Here is a 20,075-nt window from a genome sequence, read left to right as displayed (position 1 = left end):
TAATGATGAAACGGGAATAAATGCTTCACTGCTTTTTCCAAATAACAAGTGTGGGCAAAGAATTCTAGCAACAATAACTTCCTTCTTTCTTTCATAGTGCATAAGCATCATCTAGGTATTACATAAAATCCTATTGACTTAATCAGCGCTCAGCATAATAAAATGGACTGTATCCTCCTGGTTTTGTTCATATTTTAAAAGGTCCGTAAAGACAGGAAGAACAGTTTCAATGGCAAACTTGGGGATTTTGAAGAGGCAGGGTACTATGCAGAGAGATGGCTTCAGTTTACTAGGATTTTGCTGACACTTAATACACAATCTTAAAATCTGGGCAAATGGCTGCCAGAAATGCATAGAATACGAATACTATGATAGCTGAAACAGGGATCCAGTGGCCTCTAATCAGACAGTGAATGTCTCTGCTTTCTGCCAGTTGGATGAAACACAATTCTCTACCATATTGGCTTCCCTCTGTCAAAAATTTCAAAAGGACAAAAAAAAAAATTCAGTCTTAAAGTTTGTGGGAAAATGAGATTTGTTGCTAAATAGGGCTTAAAGAACAACTATATATAAAGTAAATTTCCGTGTGTGTAAGATAATAGGTCACTAGTTTGAATTAATTACCCAATACCTATTTTCCTATTAGCCAACAGTAAATTATGTATGTGATGAGACTTTATCATGAACAGTGTATAGCCTTATTTTATGCTGCTGAAAATTTTTGTTCCTAAAGATGTTCATAATGCTATATACTCAGGCTTTAACTCTCTCTTTCCTCCTAAATGATTGTTTTCCTAATTTGACGCTGTGATTACTTTGCATAAAAGTAGCTGCTTGACAAGTTACTTGTGTTTTTTTTTCTCTGACCAAAAAGTATGTAAACTTTTTCCAGTGTATCTCATTGTGGCGGCTAGAGCAAGTACTATCAGACAAGAAAGTATGTTTCTACTGCAGGCAAGGACAGAATGCTTATGTTTATTTCAGCATTATTGTTTCCTTGCATTTTCTTTCAAGGAAAAATCCTAATGTGTTGTGGCAGCGATAACAGACAGCTCTCCAAATCAGCATTAGCCACTACAAGCTTTGAGGCCTAGCTGGGGGGGGGGGGAGATCCAATTTGAATGTGATGTGCAAATACATTTAGTGCAGGATATGTTTATTTCAGTTTCAAATTAGTTTCTAAAAATGCAATTGTGGAAGAGGAAAGTGGATTTAAATTAAAATGGACTTTTAGAGTATTCAAATAAAAATAAATCTGTGGGAGCAAAGTGCTATTGATTTTTGAAGTGCTCCAACTTTTATATTGTAGACCAAATATGCCTGATTTTTAGTGGTATTGTAGGCCTTTCCTTTTTATTTAGAGAAGTGAAATCTGCAGCGTTGACTCCTCTAAATAAGGAGGAGGACCAAAGCAATCACTGAGCACTAGACACACTTTGGATGTTTTGAATCTCATCAGACTGAAAATAGCTAAAAGCTTCAAGGAAAAAGAGGCTCCAAAATTCATTAATGTCATTTAAAAGATCAAGTAAAATAATCCTGAAAGCTGAAAAGTATCCATCTAATCTAGCTGGGGCAGTAAGGTAAATATTTTGGATTGCTTGTGGCGACTTTTAAACTAGAACTGCATGAAATGTGTAACTTAAAAAATGCAAATGATATGTGAATAAGTAGGTATGTTAGCTAAAGAACTTGTGTTCAAAAATTATACCTCTTAATTCCCATGTTTTAATTCATTCATTATTGATTCTTTTGCAGTATTTTCTCTGCCAGCAATAGTGAGGCAGTTCTTTGTCTTGGACAGACCACCAAAGAGGGGTTCATTCTAAAATGAATTCGAATTCTTAAAAGTAATGTGGAAAAAACATATCACACCATACATTTTAAACATTAAAAACTCTTTATTTAAAAACTATTATGTAAGAAAAATATAGCTTTATGAAATACTGGACGTAATGGGCACCTGGTATTGACTAAGTTTGTATCATGTCTCTTACAGGGAACAAATGAAATTCTGCGAATGTATATTGCTTTGACGGGTATGCAGTATGCAGGCAAAATCTTAACTGGAAAAATTAAGTATGTTCTTACGACTTGCTAGTAATATTCACTTATCTCAAATAAGTTAACCAAAATTGATACCCAGTACATTATCCATTTAACAGTAGATTAGAGCAGAGAGACTGCAAGCAAAAATTAGAGTATTTTGAGACCTTTACAAAAAAGTCATTTCAGCTCTTGATGCTTCTTTAGACAACATTTTTTGTATGTTTCTGAATTTTAGGCCATTTTATTTTAGAACTTTAAAATACTGACTTAAATCTCTACATGTTTTACTAGCCTTCATAGGTGGACTAGAGTAAATCTGTTTTGTAGTTTAATCTGTTTAATCATCCAGCTAGTAATGTAACTTTTTTGTCCAGAAATTCATTAATGGTTATTCTTACATACTTAGCCATGCTGGGTAGCCTTGTTCAAGGACAGCTGTGGGATCCTCAACTGAATGATAACAAAGGCTGGGTTTCTATATTTTATAGGGAAAAGGCTTTAGCCTACTTAAACTATATACTAGCCTTTTGTAATTTAGTCCTGGCATCTTTGATAAGGTAGCTGCATTCTGCTTCACAACATGCTGTATATTTTGAACACTCTAATACTACTGCTGGCCAGACTACACAGTAGGGTAAAGACTTCATAAGGAGGTAAACCACAAAAATTTTGGTTAACCTTCCAGTACTTTCTGTGGCTATTACAATAGTTTGAGACTTCTCTCCGTCCTGCAGCTCACAAACCACCTCCACCATCTTGCTCCTCGTTACCTTTATTTCACTATTATTTGTCAGTTGTGTTGCAGTAGCGCCAACAATACGTTTGGCACTTACCAAACATAATGCAGTGCTGGGCGTGACTCCAGTGTAGGGTTTTGCACCAGAGTAAGTACACCACTAACTGCTCCAGTGCAAAACCCCAGGATAGAAACCCTGCACTAGTGTAAAATGTGCGTTGCACTGGTGCGATTTTTCAGCTTAAGTAGCAGAATAAGCTGCACTAGTGCATGTTGTTTTTACATTAGTGCAACTGTATTTGGTACCAAAACCAAACAGACCCCAGGGTAGACATGCCCACTATCTGCTCCAAAGATCTTACAATTGGAGAAGATCTGTTCTCTCCCCTTTCTCTTGGTGGTAGATGGGGGAAGGGGAGGCAAGAAGTAGAGCAGGATAGAGAAATTCCAATTACAGCTGCTGCTTCTGAGATCAAAGGAGCATTTGTGCTCCTATTTCTACCTTCTACATTTACCCTGCTTATGAGACCTTAGTCATTTGGGTGCTTCTGAAAATTGTATCCAGCATCTCCATATTCTGTTGCAAGCATCTTTGGGGGTCTTCTGTTTGCTGGGTTTTCCTTAAATAATAGTTCGTGTTTGGCTATAACTCAAAGATAAACCACAACAGCACCAAATATACAAAGACAAGGGCATGACAGAAAGTTCACATTCAGAAAAGTAATGAAGAAGGGCTTGGGTGTTAAGATTAAGGGAAAGAACCAGAAATTTGTTTAGTTTGCAAGAGATGGGGTTAATATAAACCCATTAAAGGCTTTTGGTGACTGGCAAAGTTCATGCCAGATTTTAGTTTGTTCAGCATGCAATACACTCTGATATATATGTATTTATACATTTGTTTCTTCTTTGTACTTGCTGATTACTAGGACATTTCCTGTGTATGGGATGGGGGGGGCGGGGGGGAAAGAGGTACAGTCTTCAGCATACACTGTCCTTTAATGTTTCAGGGAAATGAAGAAAGGAAATGTTGGTGTGGCATTGGAGATATTTGTGAACAAATTCCGTGACAGCATGGGAAGAAAAGTGGATTTAGGACTAGTTGGCAAAGATGGAGTTGCACATCCCAGCCTTGAGGTAAGTACTGAATGTTAATTATCAAACAAACCTATTGATGGACTAGAAAAGCCAGTGTCAACTACTTGACAATTTTCCTTTATCTTAACGGGAGGTGCTGGAAGCAGTGCCCTTACATAAAATCTGGATTCTGGCCTACCCCCACGGTCGCTTGGGTTCCCTCAGTTCTTTGTCACAGCCTTAGGCCCTGATCTTGCCGAAATCTAAGTGTGGGCTTTATTTTTATATAGTTAAAATTGGGAGTTTATAGAAAAATGACAATGACCCTTTCAAAGGAAGGGAAGAAGTTGGTGGAGAGTAGCACAAGTTTGTCGCAGTAGAAACTCTTTGCAGTTCCTTCCTCGTCTGGCTCCCTTTTCTTCCAAAGTGTTGCTCATTTTCCTGGCCTTAGTGGAACCCCTTTTTTCCTTTCTCTAATGTCTCTCCTTTTATTTAATAATAGATTTGTCCTAGACAGAGGTTTGTGTTACATGCATGATAATAAGCATTGGCTTACAAATGGCTGACCTAGTGCAGTGGAGTACATGTGACTTGGTAGCTGTAGAAAGGTAAAATATATTTTTCCCCATCTATACTTAAGATGCAAAAATCATAGGAAAATAATGAAGTGATTTTAGTGTGCTTGTGATATTTTGGTGCTGTAGATAATTTCCTCAGGTGTTAATGGCACTCAGACACGAGAACTTGCTAACATTATTCCACTCACACAGTGATATTATCCCCAGGATAGATAATTTGTGCTCTGTGGTGCCAAAAAAGTGACTGGATGTCACTTACAATGCATTTTTTTACTACAGCAAATTCTCTGCTGCTGGCTTCATTCTGGGAGGTGTATCAGTTTTGAATCTTTTCTACAAGAAGTTCAAGCTATGCTTTTTTGTTCTCTCTGAACTGTGAAAACCATAAAATAGTGTTTAAAAGTTACACTTGAGAGTTGCTACAAGCTAAATATGCTGTGTTCAATATTTTCGCCCTGCTTGGTGCCAGGAGTTGAGAGAATTGATCAATTTTGATGTACCACCAGAAAATCATGATTCTCAGGATTAATGTAGCCTTAGACCTAACAATTTTGCTGCAGATAACTAAATGATGTTTCTTCAATATATGCAGCATTTCTTATTCCTGAGTGTTGTGAAGTATAGCAAACACTGCAAATGCCAAGATGTACTCGGGTAAAATTGGGAAGTTTTAATATACAGCCACTGTGCTGTACATGCCTCCATGGAAGAGGAAGTGAAATTAATGCCTGCAGAATAGGCTGTTAAAAACAAACTAGCATTTGCTAACAAAGGAAAACCTTGGTATTGCTTGGCTGAGGGAAGCTGCATCCAACTATTATTTCTCTCAGGGAAAGAGAAATCAGATGTTTCCTAACTACAGTGCCTCTTCTCCTTTTGGAAAGTGGCAGGGTTTTTTTCCCCCTAGCTAGTCGGGAATCATAGAATATTAGGGTTGGAAGAGACCTCAGGAAGTCATCTAGTCCAATCCCCTGCTCAAAGCAGGACCAACACCAACTAAATCATCCTAGCCAAGGCTTTGTCAAGCCAGGCCTTAAAAACCGTTACGGATAGAGATTCTAACACCTCCCTAGGTAACCCAAATAACCCCAGTTCCCCAGATTTGTCACCTCACAAATCAGAAATAAAAGATCACATCAAATCAGGATTCTTAGAAAAGACCAAAATTACCCAGATCTGTTATAGGTAACCTACTTCCTCATTAATTGTAATGTTTCTTTTTTTCAAGTGTCCTGCAAAGTAATATTTTTAATTGGATTGGTAATTTTGTTTTTCCCCCCGATATATGAAGGCAGCCTGCCAGGTGGTGGTGTTTTTTTTTCCGAAGGGTTACTTCTGCTTGTTTTTACTGAAGAAATATTATTAAAATGCCAAGATTGATCTTCCTGGTTCTGCTGGAAAAAGTCTGGAATTCCAGACATGTTCCTTTTGATCTTTAACATCATAACTGAGGTGGCAAAGGTGGTGTGTCTAGCAAACTCTTCCTTTATCCAAAATGCTCATAGAGTTTAAAAAAACAACCCAACTTGCCATTTTGAAAAGTACTGATGAAAATTGGTGGCATTTGCTATATTCAGTCCTGATACTGCACTTGTTGACTTCAGTGGAAGCAGGTGGTTCAGGTTGGAATGATGCACATTTTTTTTTCTATACAACTGCCTGTTCATTGCTTATTGCGCACACTTTTTTTTTCTCTCCTTTCCCCTTAGATGCACAAGAGCATTGCAATGCTTTAACAGGATGATAATGGGCCTCAGACTCAACATTTCAGTAAAATTCAGCCTTTTTAAATTAAACGTTTGTTTTTAACATAGCCAGTGCCATTCTGAAATCAAGAAATTAGAAGTTGTGCTATTTAAATTACTGCCTTCTCACAGCAGTCTGAGTCAGAGGCTAGACTGGTGGGGCTGAGCTTTCCCATGCTCAGTAAGTAGGCCCATCCAGGTCAGGGTTTTGGATTCCTGACTGGGCAGTGAAGGAGCAGCTTGCCCTCCCAATGTTTACACTATGTACACAGTTTGTTTGGCTATATATTCAGTGTTGCAAGTTGTTAATCTAGTTCCTTACAGAGCACTCAAAACATGTTATTTAAAATAACTACTAAACAGTAAGTCCCCTTTGTTTTCACTTATAGGAAAGCAGCAAGAAACTTGAAGAAAATATCTATTATTTTGGAACTACAGTGGAAGGCTTGCTAAGGAGGTTTGGCAAAGTAATCATGTTTTTTTAATAGGATTTTCACGTTGAATAGACCTACATCAGAATTCAAAGCTGACAAAATACGGACAGTGGTTTGCATCACAATGAGCTAGTATTCCTTCTGTATAATACAGTTCAATCTACATTTACCCTTGGTGGTGGTAGACAGCCTCTGCTGAAAGTGCTGTCGTAGCTGCAGTTAACTGCGAACAGGTGGGAGGAATTGGTGGAGTCCCTGCTGCCCTTAGACTAGTGTAAAGGTCCATGTCATGCATGACACTTAAGGACCATTTACTAGTAAGGAGGAAGGGATAATACATGTGGAAAAGCAAAGGAAATTGAAGTGTAAAACTTTGTTACTGTGGCTTGACTGTAAGTGCTAAAGGAAGTAAACCAATTACACAAGCATACATTCTTTTTTGAAATGTACTACATTGTGTTTGGGTGGACATTGCTGGGTAGTTGTGGTTTTAAATGATATAATGGAAGCTGCTAAATTTATATTTTTTAATCTTCTCTAGACTATAGTGGATGAGCAGCTAGTTCTGAAGAGAGTGGCAGATGTCTCCGTTAACTTGTATGCAATGACAGCAGCTATATCCAGGGCTAGTCGATCCATCAGTATTGGTCTACGCAATCATGATCATGAAGTGAGTGCACTTATATTTTCTAGGACTGACTAGATGGGATATTGAAAGGGTGTGACCACACCCATTAAAGAGTCCGTTGAAACCAGAGTTTTCTATGGAGAAGTGCAGACCCTGCCCCTGGGATCCTGTACCTTAACTCAATAAGTTCTAGAACTGTCCAGAGAGCAGAGACCTTTGTATCTGTATTCATAGCCGCTGCAGACTGGAATGTTAGATCCTTTCTCTCCTCCACTGAAGTGATGGTTCTGCATGCTCTGTGTAACAGGCTAGACTTCAAGAAGCTAATCCTATCCTACATATTTTCTGTGAGTGTGAACCTTCAGATAAACCCAGGGAAAATCCATGTTCACTTCAACAGAAATGTACCCCTATCCTTCAGAATGCTGTTGGGCTGCCAGTTTGTTTTTTTATAAATTGAGACAATGCACATCTCAAGTTTTGGAAAGCCACAGAAGAGACTTTGTTGTACTGCTGTAACAGTTAAATGAAAAACAGTGAGATTTATAAAAACAAGTTCATCATAGAATATAGAACATAGTTGTTCACAAATAGAACGGACAATACAACAAGAGGTTTCTAATTTTCTGATGGATGTTACGTTAAATAATCTTAAATACCTGTCAGGTAGGGGAGGTAAAGAAATAGGGAGTATGGAGTAAGTTTAACTAGGTTCCACAACTTCCGGTTTGTGATCTTTGTACACAAATGATGTTTTAATGAATTATTAAAACTGACAGAGTAATCCAAGTATTTAAGTGTTCTCTCTCTAAAGTTAGAGTGTGGTATTAAACACACACTTTCCTGATATTCCTGTCAGGTTTTTTCCCCCAGACTTAAGGGGTGGGAGATCTAAAATAATTAAAACTTCAGTCTTTAATGAACTTGATATGTGAATTTTTTAAGTCACATCTGGATTTGTAACCGAGTACCCATCTTCTTCTAGTCACTGGTGGGTGATAGGGTCATTCCATTTACTGGAAGTAGTAGCTGTGGAAAAAATGGCAACCTATTAGAATTCTTCCCACTTGAATCAGTAGAAAACCAGGCTCCATACCAGGGGTCTCAAACACATGGGCCACATGCTGTGGCCTGCCAATCTCTTCTCCTCCCACCCTCCCCCCACCATCTCAAACCAGAGTTATTTCTTGCTGCCAACAAGCTCCCCTCCTGCCCAGCACCCTGTGTCCCTGCTCCTCTGCCTACCTCCAGGTGCTTCCTGCTGCCAAACAGCTGTTTGGCTGTGCTTAACGCTTTCTAAGAGGGAGCGGGGAGCAAAGGTGGGGGCTTTTGCACCTTTATATGAAAAGATGTCAGTGATGTGACCCTCAAGGTGATTTAAGTTTGAGATCCTTGCTCTATACCATGAGAGGAGAAGAATTACCCTCACACAGATCTGATCTCAAACTCATTAGCTTTTAAATACATTTAGCATGAGGTTGGTAGTATATTATTTTCTTGGAGAAAACTTGTTTGTATGGTTTGCTTAATACCTTTCTTTCATTGAATTTTGTTTTTATCAGGTGCTGCTTACAAATATTTTCTGCACAGAGGCATATTTTAAGAATAATTATGCCATGGCGGAGTTAGAAAAATGTAAGTTCTCTAGTAGTGGGAAGGATAAACTTAATGTGACTAGAACAACCTATATGCAAGGACCTAACATAGCTTATAAGGGTGTTGAATGCACATAAGCGGCTTCACTTGAGATTAGAGTGGCTGTCACCAGAGGGCACTGCTACATTTTGAGGTTCTTAAAATGCCACTACTATTACAAGAAATACTGCTTGGATTTTGTGATGCAAGGTTTTTAGATGGGAGGCATTGCTCCATGGGAACAGGGAAGTGATGGTTTGGTTGAGGATTCTGAAAGCCCCAAGGTTGTCATGAACTGCATACAGGCAATTCCCTTTAAGACTGGTGTTACATAAAACAAGTTGCCCTAATGTACCCAGACACTTGGCAGAGGGAAATGTCTAACTTCCCCTCTCATTGGTAATACAAATATCCAATACCCTCATACACAGAATTCTTAGGAGAAAACTGAGTGCCTTCTTCAAGGCCTGGCCCAACTTCCTCTCTTGGGATCAGCTGATTTCTGTAACATGCGTAGTATTGTTAGGAAGGAAAAGGCCACAGATGCTGCTATTGAACCAGTTAATAATATAGAATAGTGGTTACTTAAGTGATACGGCAGATACAGTAACTCCTCACTTAATGTTGTAGTTATGGTTCTGAAAAATACAACTTTAAGCAAATCCAATTTCCCTGTAAGAATTATGTAAATGGAGGGGTGGGGGAAGGTTAGGTTTCAGGGGAAAATTTTTCCCCTGAAAACAATTTAATACAATATACAGCAATATAATTTTGGAGGTTGGTTGAGGTGGTGAAGTCGGGTGGGATATTTCTCAGGGAACTTCTTACTGCTAAATGATGAACTAGCACTCGGCTGAGCCCTCCAGAGTTAACACATTGTTAATGTAGCTTCACACACTACAATGCAGCATGAGTGGAAGGAGGAGAGACAGCAACCTACACACACAGGGTGTGGGCAGGAGGAGCAATGTGCATTACTCCTTTAAATACACTGACCCTGCTCTAAGTACATTACCTTTAAAGGAAAAAAAAAAAAAGTTGAGAAAGCAGCTGCAGCCAGCAAGCTCTCTCCATCCTGAGCCCTGTCCTGTCCTCACCCTGCTGTATATGGAGAAGGGGTAAGCAAGGGGGAGGGGGACACCCCTGCACAGCAAGCAGGAAACTCCTGGGAGCAGCAGAGGGGGAAAGGGACAGCTGAATTGTTGGCAATTGATAGCCTGATGGGGGGGGGGGGCTGTTGGTCCACCCTGGTTACAAGCCCCTATCAGCTAGCTCCAACAGGCTGCTCTTCCTGCAAGCAGTGGACAAAGCAGGTGGCTGCCAAACAATGTTATAAGAGAGCATTGCACAACTTTAAATGAGCGTGTTCCCTAATTGCTCATCAATGTAACAACACCACACCATTAACCAGATCAACTTTAAGTGAGGTGTTACTGTACATTTAGAAACAGACTGCTCTACTCTACCCTATAATAAATGCAATTAGGGACAGGTTTGAGGTTTCCTAAAAGTCTTGAAATATTAGTCAAAATTGTTGTTTCTTAGACTTCCTCCTGTGCTGGCACAATAGATGTTTGAACTCTTCAGACTTCTTGCAGATAAATGCACACTAGTGTCCTTGATTTAACTATTTTGCTTACCCCCCCCCCCCCCCCCAGATGCTGCTGAAAACCTGGATGATAGTATTAAAAAAGTTGCACAGCAGGTGCTGGAAAAGAGAGCCTATATCTGTTCTCATCCACTAGAGAGGACATTCTAATCACATTTAACAGGTAGCCAATTAACCTGTGGGTAAATGAATTTAATTTTTGTACAACTATTTTTTACCAGCTGCTAAATGTAATTGTAATCTTGTAAAATAAAACTTCTTCACACCACTGTGGGAGAGAGACTAAAAGTGAAACAAGTGATGCTCATTCAGCTCCGGGTAGTTTACATGAGATGTCCAATAAAGAAAGCTTTTTATAACCTGAATATAGCCCAAGCACTTATTGGGAAGAAAAATAGAGCCAGACCTTTCATCACTGGCCCAGTATTTATCACTGCCACCTGTTTTCTCATCCTTGGCTCCAGAAAGTATTACAAGAAGAAGAATGTCACTTTCCAGCCACTGTCGTACAAATTAGAGTTGTGTAACACTTAATGAACTTTTCAAACTTGTTGGCATGTTTTAAAAAATAAGTAAAGCAGGTAACACACACAATATTTAAGTGGATGAGCAAACATTTCACCATTAGCAAAAAGCTTATTCAAATGATGGGTGTATAATAATTATGGGCTTGTGCTGTCTGTTCCTGCTGGGAACGTATGGATGCCCATCAGTCAAAGTACTGATGTAGGTTAAGAGAGAGCTTACTTAATAGCATCCTTTGTATAAACAAATGGTAAGTGATTTGTATTGGTGATTTAGGGCCTTGTACTTAAAACTTAGAGCAGAGAAAGAAACAGGCAACTCTTGCCTTATGGATTTCAGAGAATTCTAATTTAGCTTCCTCTCTGCCTCTGATGATTTTAGCTACGGATAAAGGGAAATGGCTTGGGAGAGGTAATTTTCTGCAGCATTTCTGTGTAGGGGAAGGTTCTATAAGGGTCAACACCTCCTTTTTCCTTGACCCCCTAAGGAGGATTGATTTAATCCCACTCCAGGAGGGCATTAATATCGGATATGCACTGAAACCATTACACAGGTTCTGTCTACACTTCGTGTTGGAGAGAAATCCGGGCTACGTACAGAGGATAGCTAGCCCCTTGGTGTATTATATTTGTAGCAGATTAGCTCAATCACAGCTAAGGCTTGTAGCTCTCCTGAAGCTAGAATTTACAGCTCTATTTTAGGCAGGCCTACAGTTCATCCCCAAATTACCTGACTATTGAGTGGAGTCTTGCTGTAGCAGAAGGGTTGTATCCTCCCCTTTCTTCTCTGGTCTTTTCCTCTTGTAAAGAAAGGAATGTTCATAACAAAGTAAACTGGAATGGGAAAAACAAACAGTTCATTTATATATTTGTCTTTGCAAACAAACACTGGACTATAGCTGATAAAGGATTTAATTTTCTGTAAATGTGCATATTACTATGCTTATTATATGCTGTAGACACTTGTACAATACAGTAAATCAGTTAATAAAACCACTAATTTTAAGCACACTACACAGTGAAGTCTTTCCCCTCCAAAGGTTTTCTGGGTCCCTCGAACAAGTTCATTAGGAGCTAATGAATACCTGGTTGGACCTACATTTCTGCCAACTGAAAGCATAATAAATGCCATTAATTTTCTAGTCAGATGATTGTACTCATGGTAGGATCCTGTAATAGCAGAAAAGCTGTTATAACATCTTTTAATATGGTACTGAGTAAGCAAAGGGAAGGAGGACAAACACTTTTTCAACTAGTATGGATTCCTCACTTTCGACACATGTAGTAGTAGTAGTAGTAGTAGTAGTAGTAGTATGCAGAAAACTAGCACTGCAGAATTATGTCAGCATTGTGCCCTACAGGTGCTGATTTATAAATTGCTTGTAAAAAAAGAACCATCTCAAAGTTACACAGGTAAAGCACTCCTTGACATGTACTGGATAAGTATTCATAAAGGGCTGAATAGTCATCAGTAACTGATCAATTGTCTTAGATTCATGGATGTAGAATTATATTCAAATGAGTCAACTGACTTTCTAGTTAATTTTAAAGAGATTAGAACAACACTCTTACAGTATGCAATCCAGCTGAGCTGAATTTGTGCCCTCTTCTAATCTCAAATAACCCCCTTGCAATCAGTGAAGTTTCTCCATCCGCTGCACCAAGTGAATCAAACAGTATTTAGCCAAGAATCCTTAACATTACATCTTGGAATACTTAGAGCACTCTTGATTTGGAAAACAGAGCCATTTAAGACACACACTGTTTAATGGAACTGATATGTTTCTGCCAGTGGTCATATCCACAAAACACACCCTCATCTTTCAGTGGACAAATACATAGACTCATAGGTCAGAAGGGACCAATATGATCATCTAGTCTGACCTCCTGCACAAGGCAGGCCACAGAACCCTACCCATCCACTTTTATACAACCCCTAATCCAGAACTGAGTTATTGAAATCCTCAAACTGCAGAGAATCCACCAGCAAGTGACCCATGCCCCACGCTGCAGCGGAAGGCGAAAAAACATTTGCTTGTGTAGGTGTGGATATGTAATACCTGTCGGTATATAAGTACATAGCTGTGTATATACATACACACAGCGATACTTGTATATCGACAGGCATTACATATCCACACCTACACAAGCGAGTGCGTGATCGTGACAGCAGTGGACATGGAATAGATATTTGAATGGAAGAACTCCAAGGAAAACTGTTGTGCTCAAGGAAGTTTGGAGTAGGCACAAATTGCCTTCAGAGTTAGTACTGAAATGAAGCCCCCCACTATAGTGACAGACTAATACGCTCTTCTCAGCGATGCTGTTTTTAGCATGAGAACAATCTTGACCACTTTGGGTCATTAAAAAGCTTATGCAGGGGATAGAATGCAATTTCCCAAAGTTGGGAAGGATAATAGGGTAATGCTCCATTTACCCAAGTTACTTCTTGTATTTTTCCTCATTTCCTTCCTAAATGAATTTGAGTTCTCATGCACTGTAAAAATTACTGTGCTGCACCCCCAAGTGCCTATATCTTATGCCACTTTCTTGCCATTCTGTGCATCCTGACTAAGCTGCAAGTCAGCTGCTGCTACAAACTTACTTGAAGTCGGCTCCTTTCAGCTTTTCAAACTTTCTGTGTTCCATGTCACGGCAGGGGACTATATTCCCATTCCACTTCAAGCTGTGCTGGTCTTCAAGACCTGGAACAAATCCATTGGTGGTGCTCCTCTTTCTGGGCAGGTCTGGGTAACTGCCACAAGCAGGTATATGCTGCAACACTGACAGTGCTGGGATGGGCTAGGACAGTACAATAAAATTAAGCAGAAACAGGTTTCAGCCTAGGCAGTACTACTTTTGCTTATTGATTACTGACGCTATAAACAAACATTTATGTTTATGCTAGTAAAGTAAATCCTGATCTCCCTGTTTGTTAGTATAACTAACTTATTTACTTTTTTTTTTTTTTTGCTCAAGAGGGCAAAATCTGGGGGCCAACATTTGAGTCCAGAAAAGCAGGTTTTTCATGCTAAGGATGACGTCAGTAAAATCTGTTTCTTCCTACACTGTTTCCCAAGTATATAAAAGAGTTGAGGCACACAAACAGTTTGAAATAAGCTATCAGCAACTACTGACGTGTATGGGGCAAAAGCTGTTTGTTAGTCATTCCATGCTGATAAGATGAGCACTCTTTGTGCAAAGAGACCTTTGTGCATTAGGAACCTTTAGGTGCTGGTTTCTGACTAACACTGCTATAATTGCTCAGGTTCAAGAGTTTTTCAAAAAAAAAGGTGGAAGGAAGGAAGGAGTCCGGCCTTGTGAATCACAAGCCTGGGCCTAAAGTATTTTGTTTTATGAACAAGCTGGCTGCAAGATCGGGAAAGCACAGTTACTGAGCATTTGGGTGACACAAGTCTCAGTTGTATTTTCATTTTACTGCAGCAAAGTCTCATGCAGCATCAGGATTTAAGACCAAACGCACAACCGTCTTTGTTACAAAGTTTTTGTCACTACTCTTTGCTCTCTAACCTTTTGTTGCATGGGCAGAAAAAATGCATGTCGTATTAACAATCACACAGAGAATCTGTAAAGTAACTCAGTAAAGCTACTACACTAGAGAATGGAAGGAATGCCTGAAAATTAGAGTGCGTATTGTGTCAGTTATCTCCTCTGTGTCGGTGACAATAATGGGTTCATGATGAGGCAGTGAGCACCTGAGCTCTAGTATTCTAGTGGCAGCACCCAGACTTCAAAAGATGATGCAAAAACACTTCAAAGAGGCAGGAATCCTACCCAGCAAAACAATGAGAACAATGACAGTGTTTGCAGAGAAGAGAAGAGTCCTGGGCATGCACTTAGCAGATGGCCTCATGGCTGCTGCAATGTAAATTTTTTAAAAATACACAACTAGCCTGGCTAAGACACAGCCTAAGGCAACAGAATCAAAAAGAGGAAGGTCCAGAATAGAAAGTGGTGGAAACTACAAGTTGAATTAGGGACTTAGGGCTTGTCTACATCAGAAAGTTGCAGCGCTGGTGAGGGAGTTACAGCGCTGCAACTTTGAAGGTGTACACATCTGCAGGGCATCACCAGCGCTGCAACTCCCTGTTTGCAGCGCTGGCCGTACTCCCGTTTTGTCTCGGGTGTAGAGGACCCAGCGCTGGTGATCCAGCGCTGGTAATCCAATGTAGACACTTACCAGCGCTTTTCTTGACCTCCGTGGAAGGAGGAAGCCTCTGGTAATCAAGCTGGTCTCCTTTCCCGGTTTGCTCTCTCGTTCCCGGAACCCCGAGCAAGCAGGTCTCCTTCCCTGCGGTTTGCTGGGTGCCTCCGGGAACGCGAGAGCAAACCGCGGCGAAGCTGGTCTCCTTTCCCGGTTTGCTCTCTCGTTCCCGGAACCCCGAGCAAGCAGGTCTCCTTCCCTGCGGTTTGCAGGGTGGTTCGGGGAACGCGAGAGCAAACCGCGGCGAAGCTGGTCTCCTTTCCCGGTTTGCTCTCGCGTTCCCGGAACCCCACTTGAAGCCGCCCAACAGCGCTGCAGTGTGGCCACATCTAACACCACTTGCAGCGCTGGTTGCTGTAAGTGTGGCCACTCTGCAGCGCTGGCCCTATACAGCTGTACTAATACAGCTGTAACAACCAGCGCTGCAAAATTTTAGATGTAGACATGGCCTTAGTTTCTCTAGCTGCATATTTTCCCCTTAAGAGCCTTACCTGAGCTCACATCTCTCTGCTTCCCAAGTTCAAGCTCTTCCATTAAAAAAGGCTATATGAAAACTGGCAGAAAAGAGTGACTTTCTATCATTATTACTGCATTTTCTTTGGAAAGGGAAAGGCTAGCATTTTACAGCACACTTTGGGTTGAAGCTGAGGGTGTGAACTGGGGAAAGAAAAAGGCTCTGCAGGCATGCTGCTGTGTGTTCATCCAAAACAAAGGTCGTGCAACAAAACAATCTGACATCAGAAAGGGACGGTGGGGATGTGGCAGATGTTTGCTTTAACTTTGCTGTGTAATAAACAATCCTGAAGGATCCTGTGTTTGTTTTTTTTCTCCACAAAGTATTTGTAACCGAAAGGAAGCACCACTTTAAAACTCAAAGTTTACTCATTGTTTGTGTCAATCATTTATATGCAGTCACTAAATGTCTGATTCATCCAACAAGAGACTAATTTGGTGCAGGCCATCCATATAGCTTTTCATATCAACTAATGCAAATCCCTGAATCTTATAGGGCTGGGAGTGCCTTTGTGGTTTCTTCAGGGTCAGCTCACACTACAATGCTAAGAAAGCATAATGGTTTTTAGGAGAGTATATGGAGGGAGAGTTGGTGTTTAGAAATGGTTTGGCCTCTTTACAATTTATCTTAATGCTGTTAAGCCAGCTGGCTAAAATCATATTCACCTTCTCCCCCAGGGTAACTAAAGTTTAACAACATTTGCCTGTCTGGTATATTATTCTGAGAATTTGGTAAGGCTGAGCTAAGCAGGGCCACATGTATCATAACTCTAGTCCCAGATTTGGACCTTAGTGTCCAAAATATGGGGGTTAGCATGAAAACCTCCAAGCTTAGTTACCAGCTTGGACCTGGTACTTGCTGCCACCACCCAAAAAATTAGAGTGTTTTGGGGCACTCTGGTCCCCCTGAAAAACCTTCCCTGGGGACCCCAAGACCCAAATCCCTTGAGTCTCACAACAAAGGGAAATAATCCTTTTTCCCTTCCCCCCCTCCAGGTGCTCCTGGAGAGATACACAGACACAAGCTCTGTGAATCCAAACAGAGTGACTCCCCCTCTCTGTTCCCAGTCCTGGAAGCAAAAGCACTTTCCTCTTCACCCAGAGGGAATGCAAAATCAGGCTAGCAAATCCAACACACACAGATCTCCCCCTGATTTCTTCCTCCCGCCAATTCCCTGGTGAGTACAGACTCAATTTCCCTGAAATTTCCCAGTAAAGAAAACTTTAACACGTTTTAAAAAGAAAGCTTTATATAAAAAAGAAAGAAAAATACATACAAATGGTCTCTCTGTATAAAGGTGACAAATACAGGGTTAATTGCTTAAAAGAAATATGAATAAACAGCCTTATTCAAAAAGAATACAAATCAAAGCACTCCAGCACTTATATTCATGCAAATATCAAAGAAAAGAAACCATATAACTTACTATCTGATCTCTTTGGCCTTACACTTAGAAACAGAAGATTAGAAAGCAGAAACTACTTCTCCAAAGCTCAGAGAAAGCAGGCAGACAGACAAAGACCTCAGACACAAACTTCCCTCCACCCAAAGTTGAAAAAATCTGGTTTCCTGATTGGTCCTCTGGTCAGGTGCTTCAGGTGAAAGAGACATTAACCCTTAGCTATCTGACAACATGCCTCAAAGCTAGCAATGACTATTTAAATTATAATCTATGTCAACAAAATATCTTGATCAGCTAAATATGGATATTGTTTCAAAATGCTGCAGACTATCTATCAGCATGGCACTCATAGGTGCTGTTCCCAGGGGAACCCCAACCCTTAGGATCCCAGAGAAATACACATTACCCGCAGGATCATGGCTGGTCTCTTAAGTGAGAATTTCTCTGGTTCATCTTTCAGAAGTCCCTGTAATTTGTCTAGCTGGGCACTGGCTTTTGGGCCACGTGTGGTTAGCTCGGCTGCTGTGGGACACCTGTAAACTTTCAGCTTGGTGTCATCAAATACAGTTTTCTGAAGCTGACTAGAGTCTTCATGCAGCCAAGTGTCCACTGAAAAGAAAAAATAATGACAGCAAACGTGTTTAAGCAAGGCTGGACTGCTAGTCAAGAGAAAGGCATGCAAGTACAGCTAAACAACCTTCCTCACAAGGTTTCATCTGTACCAAACCATAACAGGCAGCAGAGTAATGGCTAACACACACACCCCAACGAATATCTGGATGCAAATTCATGCAGAAGATATGAAAATAAGTTTCGTCCTACTTGTTATTGTTCATATTCTGAACCTATCACACACTGAGAAGCACTCTATAGGCCCAGGACTTCAATAACAGGCGTATTGCTAATCATACATGTAGTGCACTGGCGAAAACAGCACTAGAACTGACCAAGCACAGTCAGTCTCACTGGCACCTCTGCAAGTTCTAAACAGTCTTAATTGTTTCCATGGTGTATGTGGAAAATACAGAAACAAACATTCAAGTGTAATTCCATGTTTCAAAACAAACATTAAGAAAACTTTCTGCTCAGTGTGTATTTGTGTCAGTGGCGTTCATGATGGAGGAGAATATAATGCCATGTATTGAATTTGGCCAAGAAGTTACAAATTTAAGCCTCCAATCTTGTCTGTTTCCAGTTAGCTAGTGGCAGAAGCAGTGTATGGAGTGAGGCATGTAGCCTAGTGTTGGAGACAAAAGATTTAACTGGATCTCTATGGGCACTTCCTCCAGCTTCTCTGGCATTAGTTTTGGTCGGTGGGGGGAGGGGGGCGGGAGAGGGTGGGCTGGCTGCGTGACCTTTGCCCAAGTAACAAAAACAGTTGTCACCATTCACTAAAAATAAAAAAGTCAGCCACCCAATAGAGCCATTTTATAGAGGAATGAGCCTTGAAAGAGCCCCACTGCTCATCTTTGTCCAATGGCAGCCCCTCAAGTTCAGGGACTAAGGCCAAGAACTGCTGGGCATGGGAGGCAATAACAGTGTTCCAAAGTTGTGCAGCAGCTACGAGCTGATCCCTATTAGCCTAAAGCAAAACCTTGGACTAACGATGCCTCACTGTTTACACTTGGAGTGGCTCACTGCATGTTAACAGGTTATATACAGAACTCCGTATACATGAGACCTGCATTAATAGCAGTTAACGCCCTACAGACCCCCTTCAGAGCTGTATCCCAGAGGAAGATGTGGTATCCCAAAATCATCAGATGGGCAGTTTTTTAAATGCCTAGACTTAAAATCACAGGCCCTGTCCCCTGCAGCAGGAACAGCTACCAGTGGTCAAGCCACAACCCAATCCCCAGATGCACTTAACACCAATGCACTAACTATCCTAAGCCAGCTCCTTAGCCAAGTAACCAAGCACTCAACTGGGACGCTGCAACAAGAATAATCCACCCTCCTCTGGTTAGGGACCAGTCACAGACACAGTGCACTGCTGCTGCTGCTGCAGCAGCACAGGGCTAGTGGACCTGCACAACTGTGAATGCACAACCTTGGACAACCTGCCTGTTTCTCCCTCATCCCACCCCTCAAATACCTTGTGTGCCGCACGCAAAGAGCCACTGCAGCTCACAAGCCCATGGGCACAGTGATTGCAGCACCCTGGGCAGGAGCTCAGCACCCTCACCCCATGCCTTGGCAGCAGAACCAGACTGCTCTCATTATGCCCAAAGCCCTTTGCAGGAGTTTTACTGCAAAATTCCAACTTAGTCAGCCTATACCACACTGGACATTAGTAATACATGCACTTTTATAGCTAGAGGCATAATTTCAGGACCAGAGCAACTGAAAACAATCCTTATCGGTGTATGTTAGAACTCAAGTTGAAAAAAAAAGTAGGTGGTTAAGCTATTGAAAATGGACCAGTTACCTGCCCGATGAGTAGCAGGTGCTGATGCTGGGAGGTAAACAGGTGGCTTCTTGTAAAGATCAAAATCTATATGACGCTGGTCCCAACTCCATCTGTCACGACTCAGCACTGGCTCCAAAATGTTAGCAAACAGAATGTTCTCCTGCCATTTCTAAATGAAAGTTGCATCGCTTTATGCAGTCATATTGCTGCCCACAGCAAGCAGTCACAAAAGTACTTAGGATTAGGTCACATTACTGGGGTAATAGTTTGAAAAGTACCATATGTAAATACAAAGGAGACTCTATTGTCTCTCTGTGGGTTGCCTTTCAAGTTACAATTTTTGATTCATGGAGGAAAAATGTATTTTATAGGCGAGTTACTGAAATTCTAGTGTGTAATGGAACACAGTGCCAGTAGCAGTTCCCTAACACCCACCCCGGTTTTCCACACAGCTCGCAAGGAAGAATCTAATTACAAGTTTGTGTCATCTCCTCCTCTGTACTGTTAAAAGA

At 40.9% G+C, this 20,075-nt stretch overlaps 2 protein-coding genes across 6 annotated transcripts in view; one reads left to right on the top strand and one right to left on the bottom strand.

Moving 5' to 3' along the window:
• The window catches only part of ACAD9 (acyl-CoA dehydrogenase family member 9), a 62,721-nt gene extending 51,868 nt beyond the window's left edge, over nt 1-10,853 (top strand). For 4 of the 5 annotated variants that reach the window (XM_030569777.1, XM_030569776.1, XM_030569779.1 and 1 more), the window contains 6 exons: nt 2,000-2,079; nt 3,793-3,919; nt 6,572-6,649; nt 7,158-7,286; nt 8,807-8,879; nt 10,538-10,853. In XM_030569777.1, coding sequence (XP_030425637.1) covers nt 2,000-2,079; nt 3,793-3,919; nt 6,572-6,649; nt 7,158-7,286; nt 8,807-8,879; nt 10,538-10,638 — 588 coding nt within the window. In that variant the 3' untranslated portion in view covers nt 10,639-10,853. Of the gene's footprint in view, nt 1-1,999; nt 2,080-3,792; nt 3,920-6,571; nt 6,650-7,157; nt 7,287-8,806; nt 8,880-10,537 lie in introns of those variants that run through there. The other variant, XM_030569778.1, reaches the window with a different exon arrangement.
• A 93-nt stretch (nt 10,854-10,946) lies between these two features.
• KIAA1257 (KIAA1257 ortholog) overlaps nt 10,947-20,075 on the bottom strand; it is a 258,103-nt gene continuing 248,974 nt past the window's right edge. Inside the window, exons 22-25 of the mRNA XM_030569774.1 lie at nt 19,582-19,732; nt 17,560-17,762; nt 13,618-13,814; nt 10,947-11,846 (exon numbers count right to left, since the gene is read on the bottom strand). Of these exons, the coding sequence (XP_030425634.1) occupies nt 11,747-11,846; nt 13,618-13,814; nt 17,560-17,762; nt 19,582-19,732 (651 nt within the window). The 3' untranslated portion in view covers nt 10,947-11,746. The remainder of the gene's footprint in view (nt 11,847-13,617; nt 13,815-17,559; nt 17,763-19,581; nt 19,733-20,075) is intronic.

This window comes from Gopherus evgoodei, chromosome 7, assembly GCF_007399415.2.
Source record: "Gopherus evgoodei ecotype Sinaloan lineage chromosome 7, rGopEvg1_v1.p, whole genome shotgun sequence".
Classification (NCBI taxonomy): domain Eukaryota; kingdom Metazoa; phylum Chordata; order Testudines; family Testudinidae; genus Gopherus; species Gopherus evgoodei.
The sequence above is the reverse complement of the archived record's forward strand: the minus strand, read 5'-3'. Positions and strand labels throughout refer to the sequence as shown.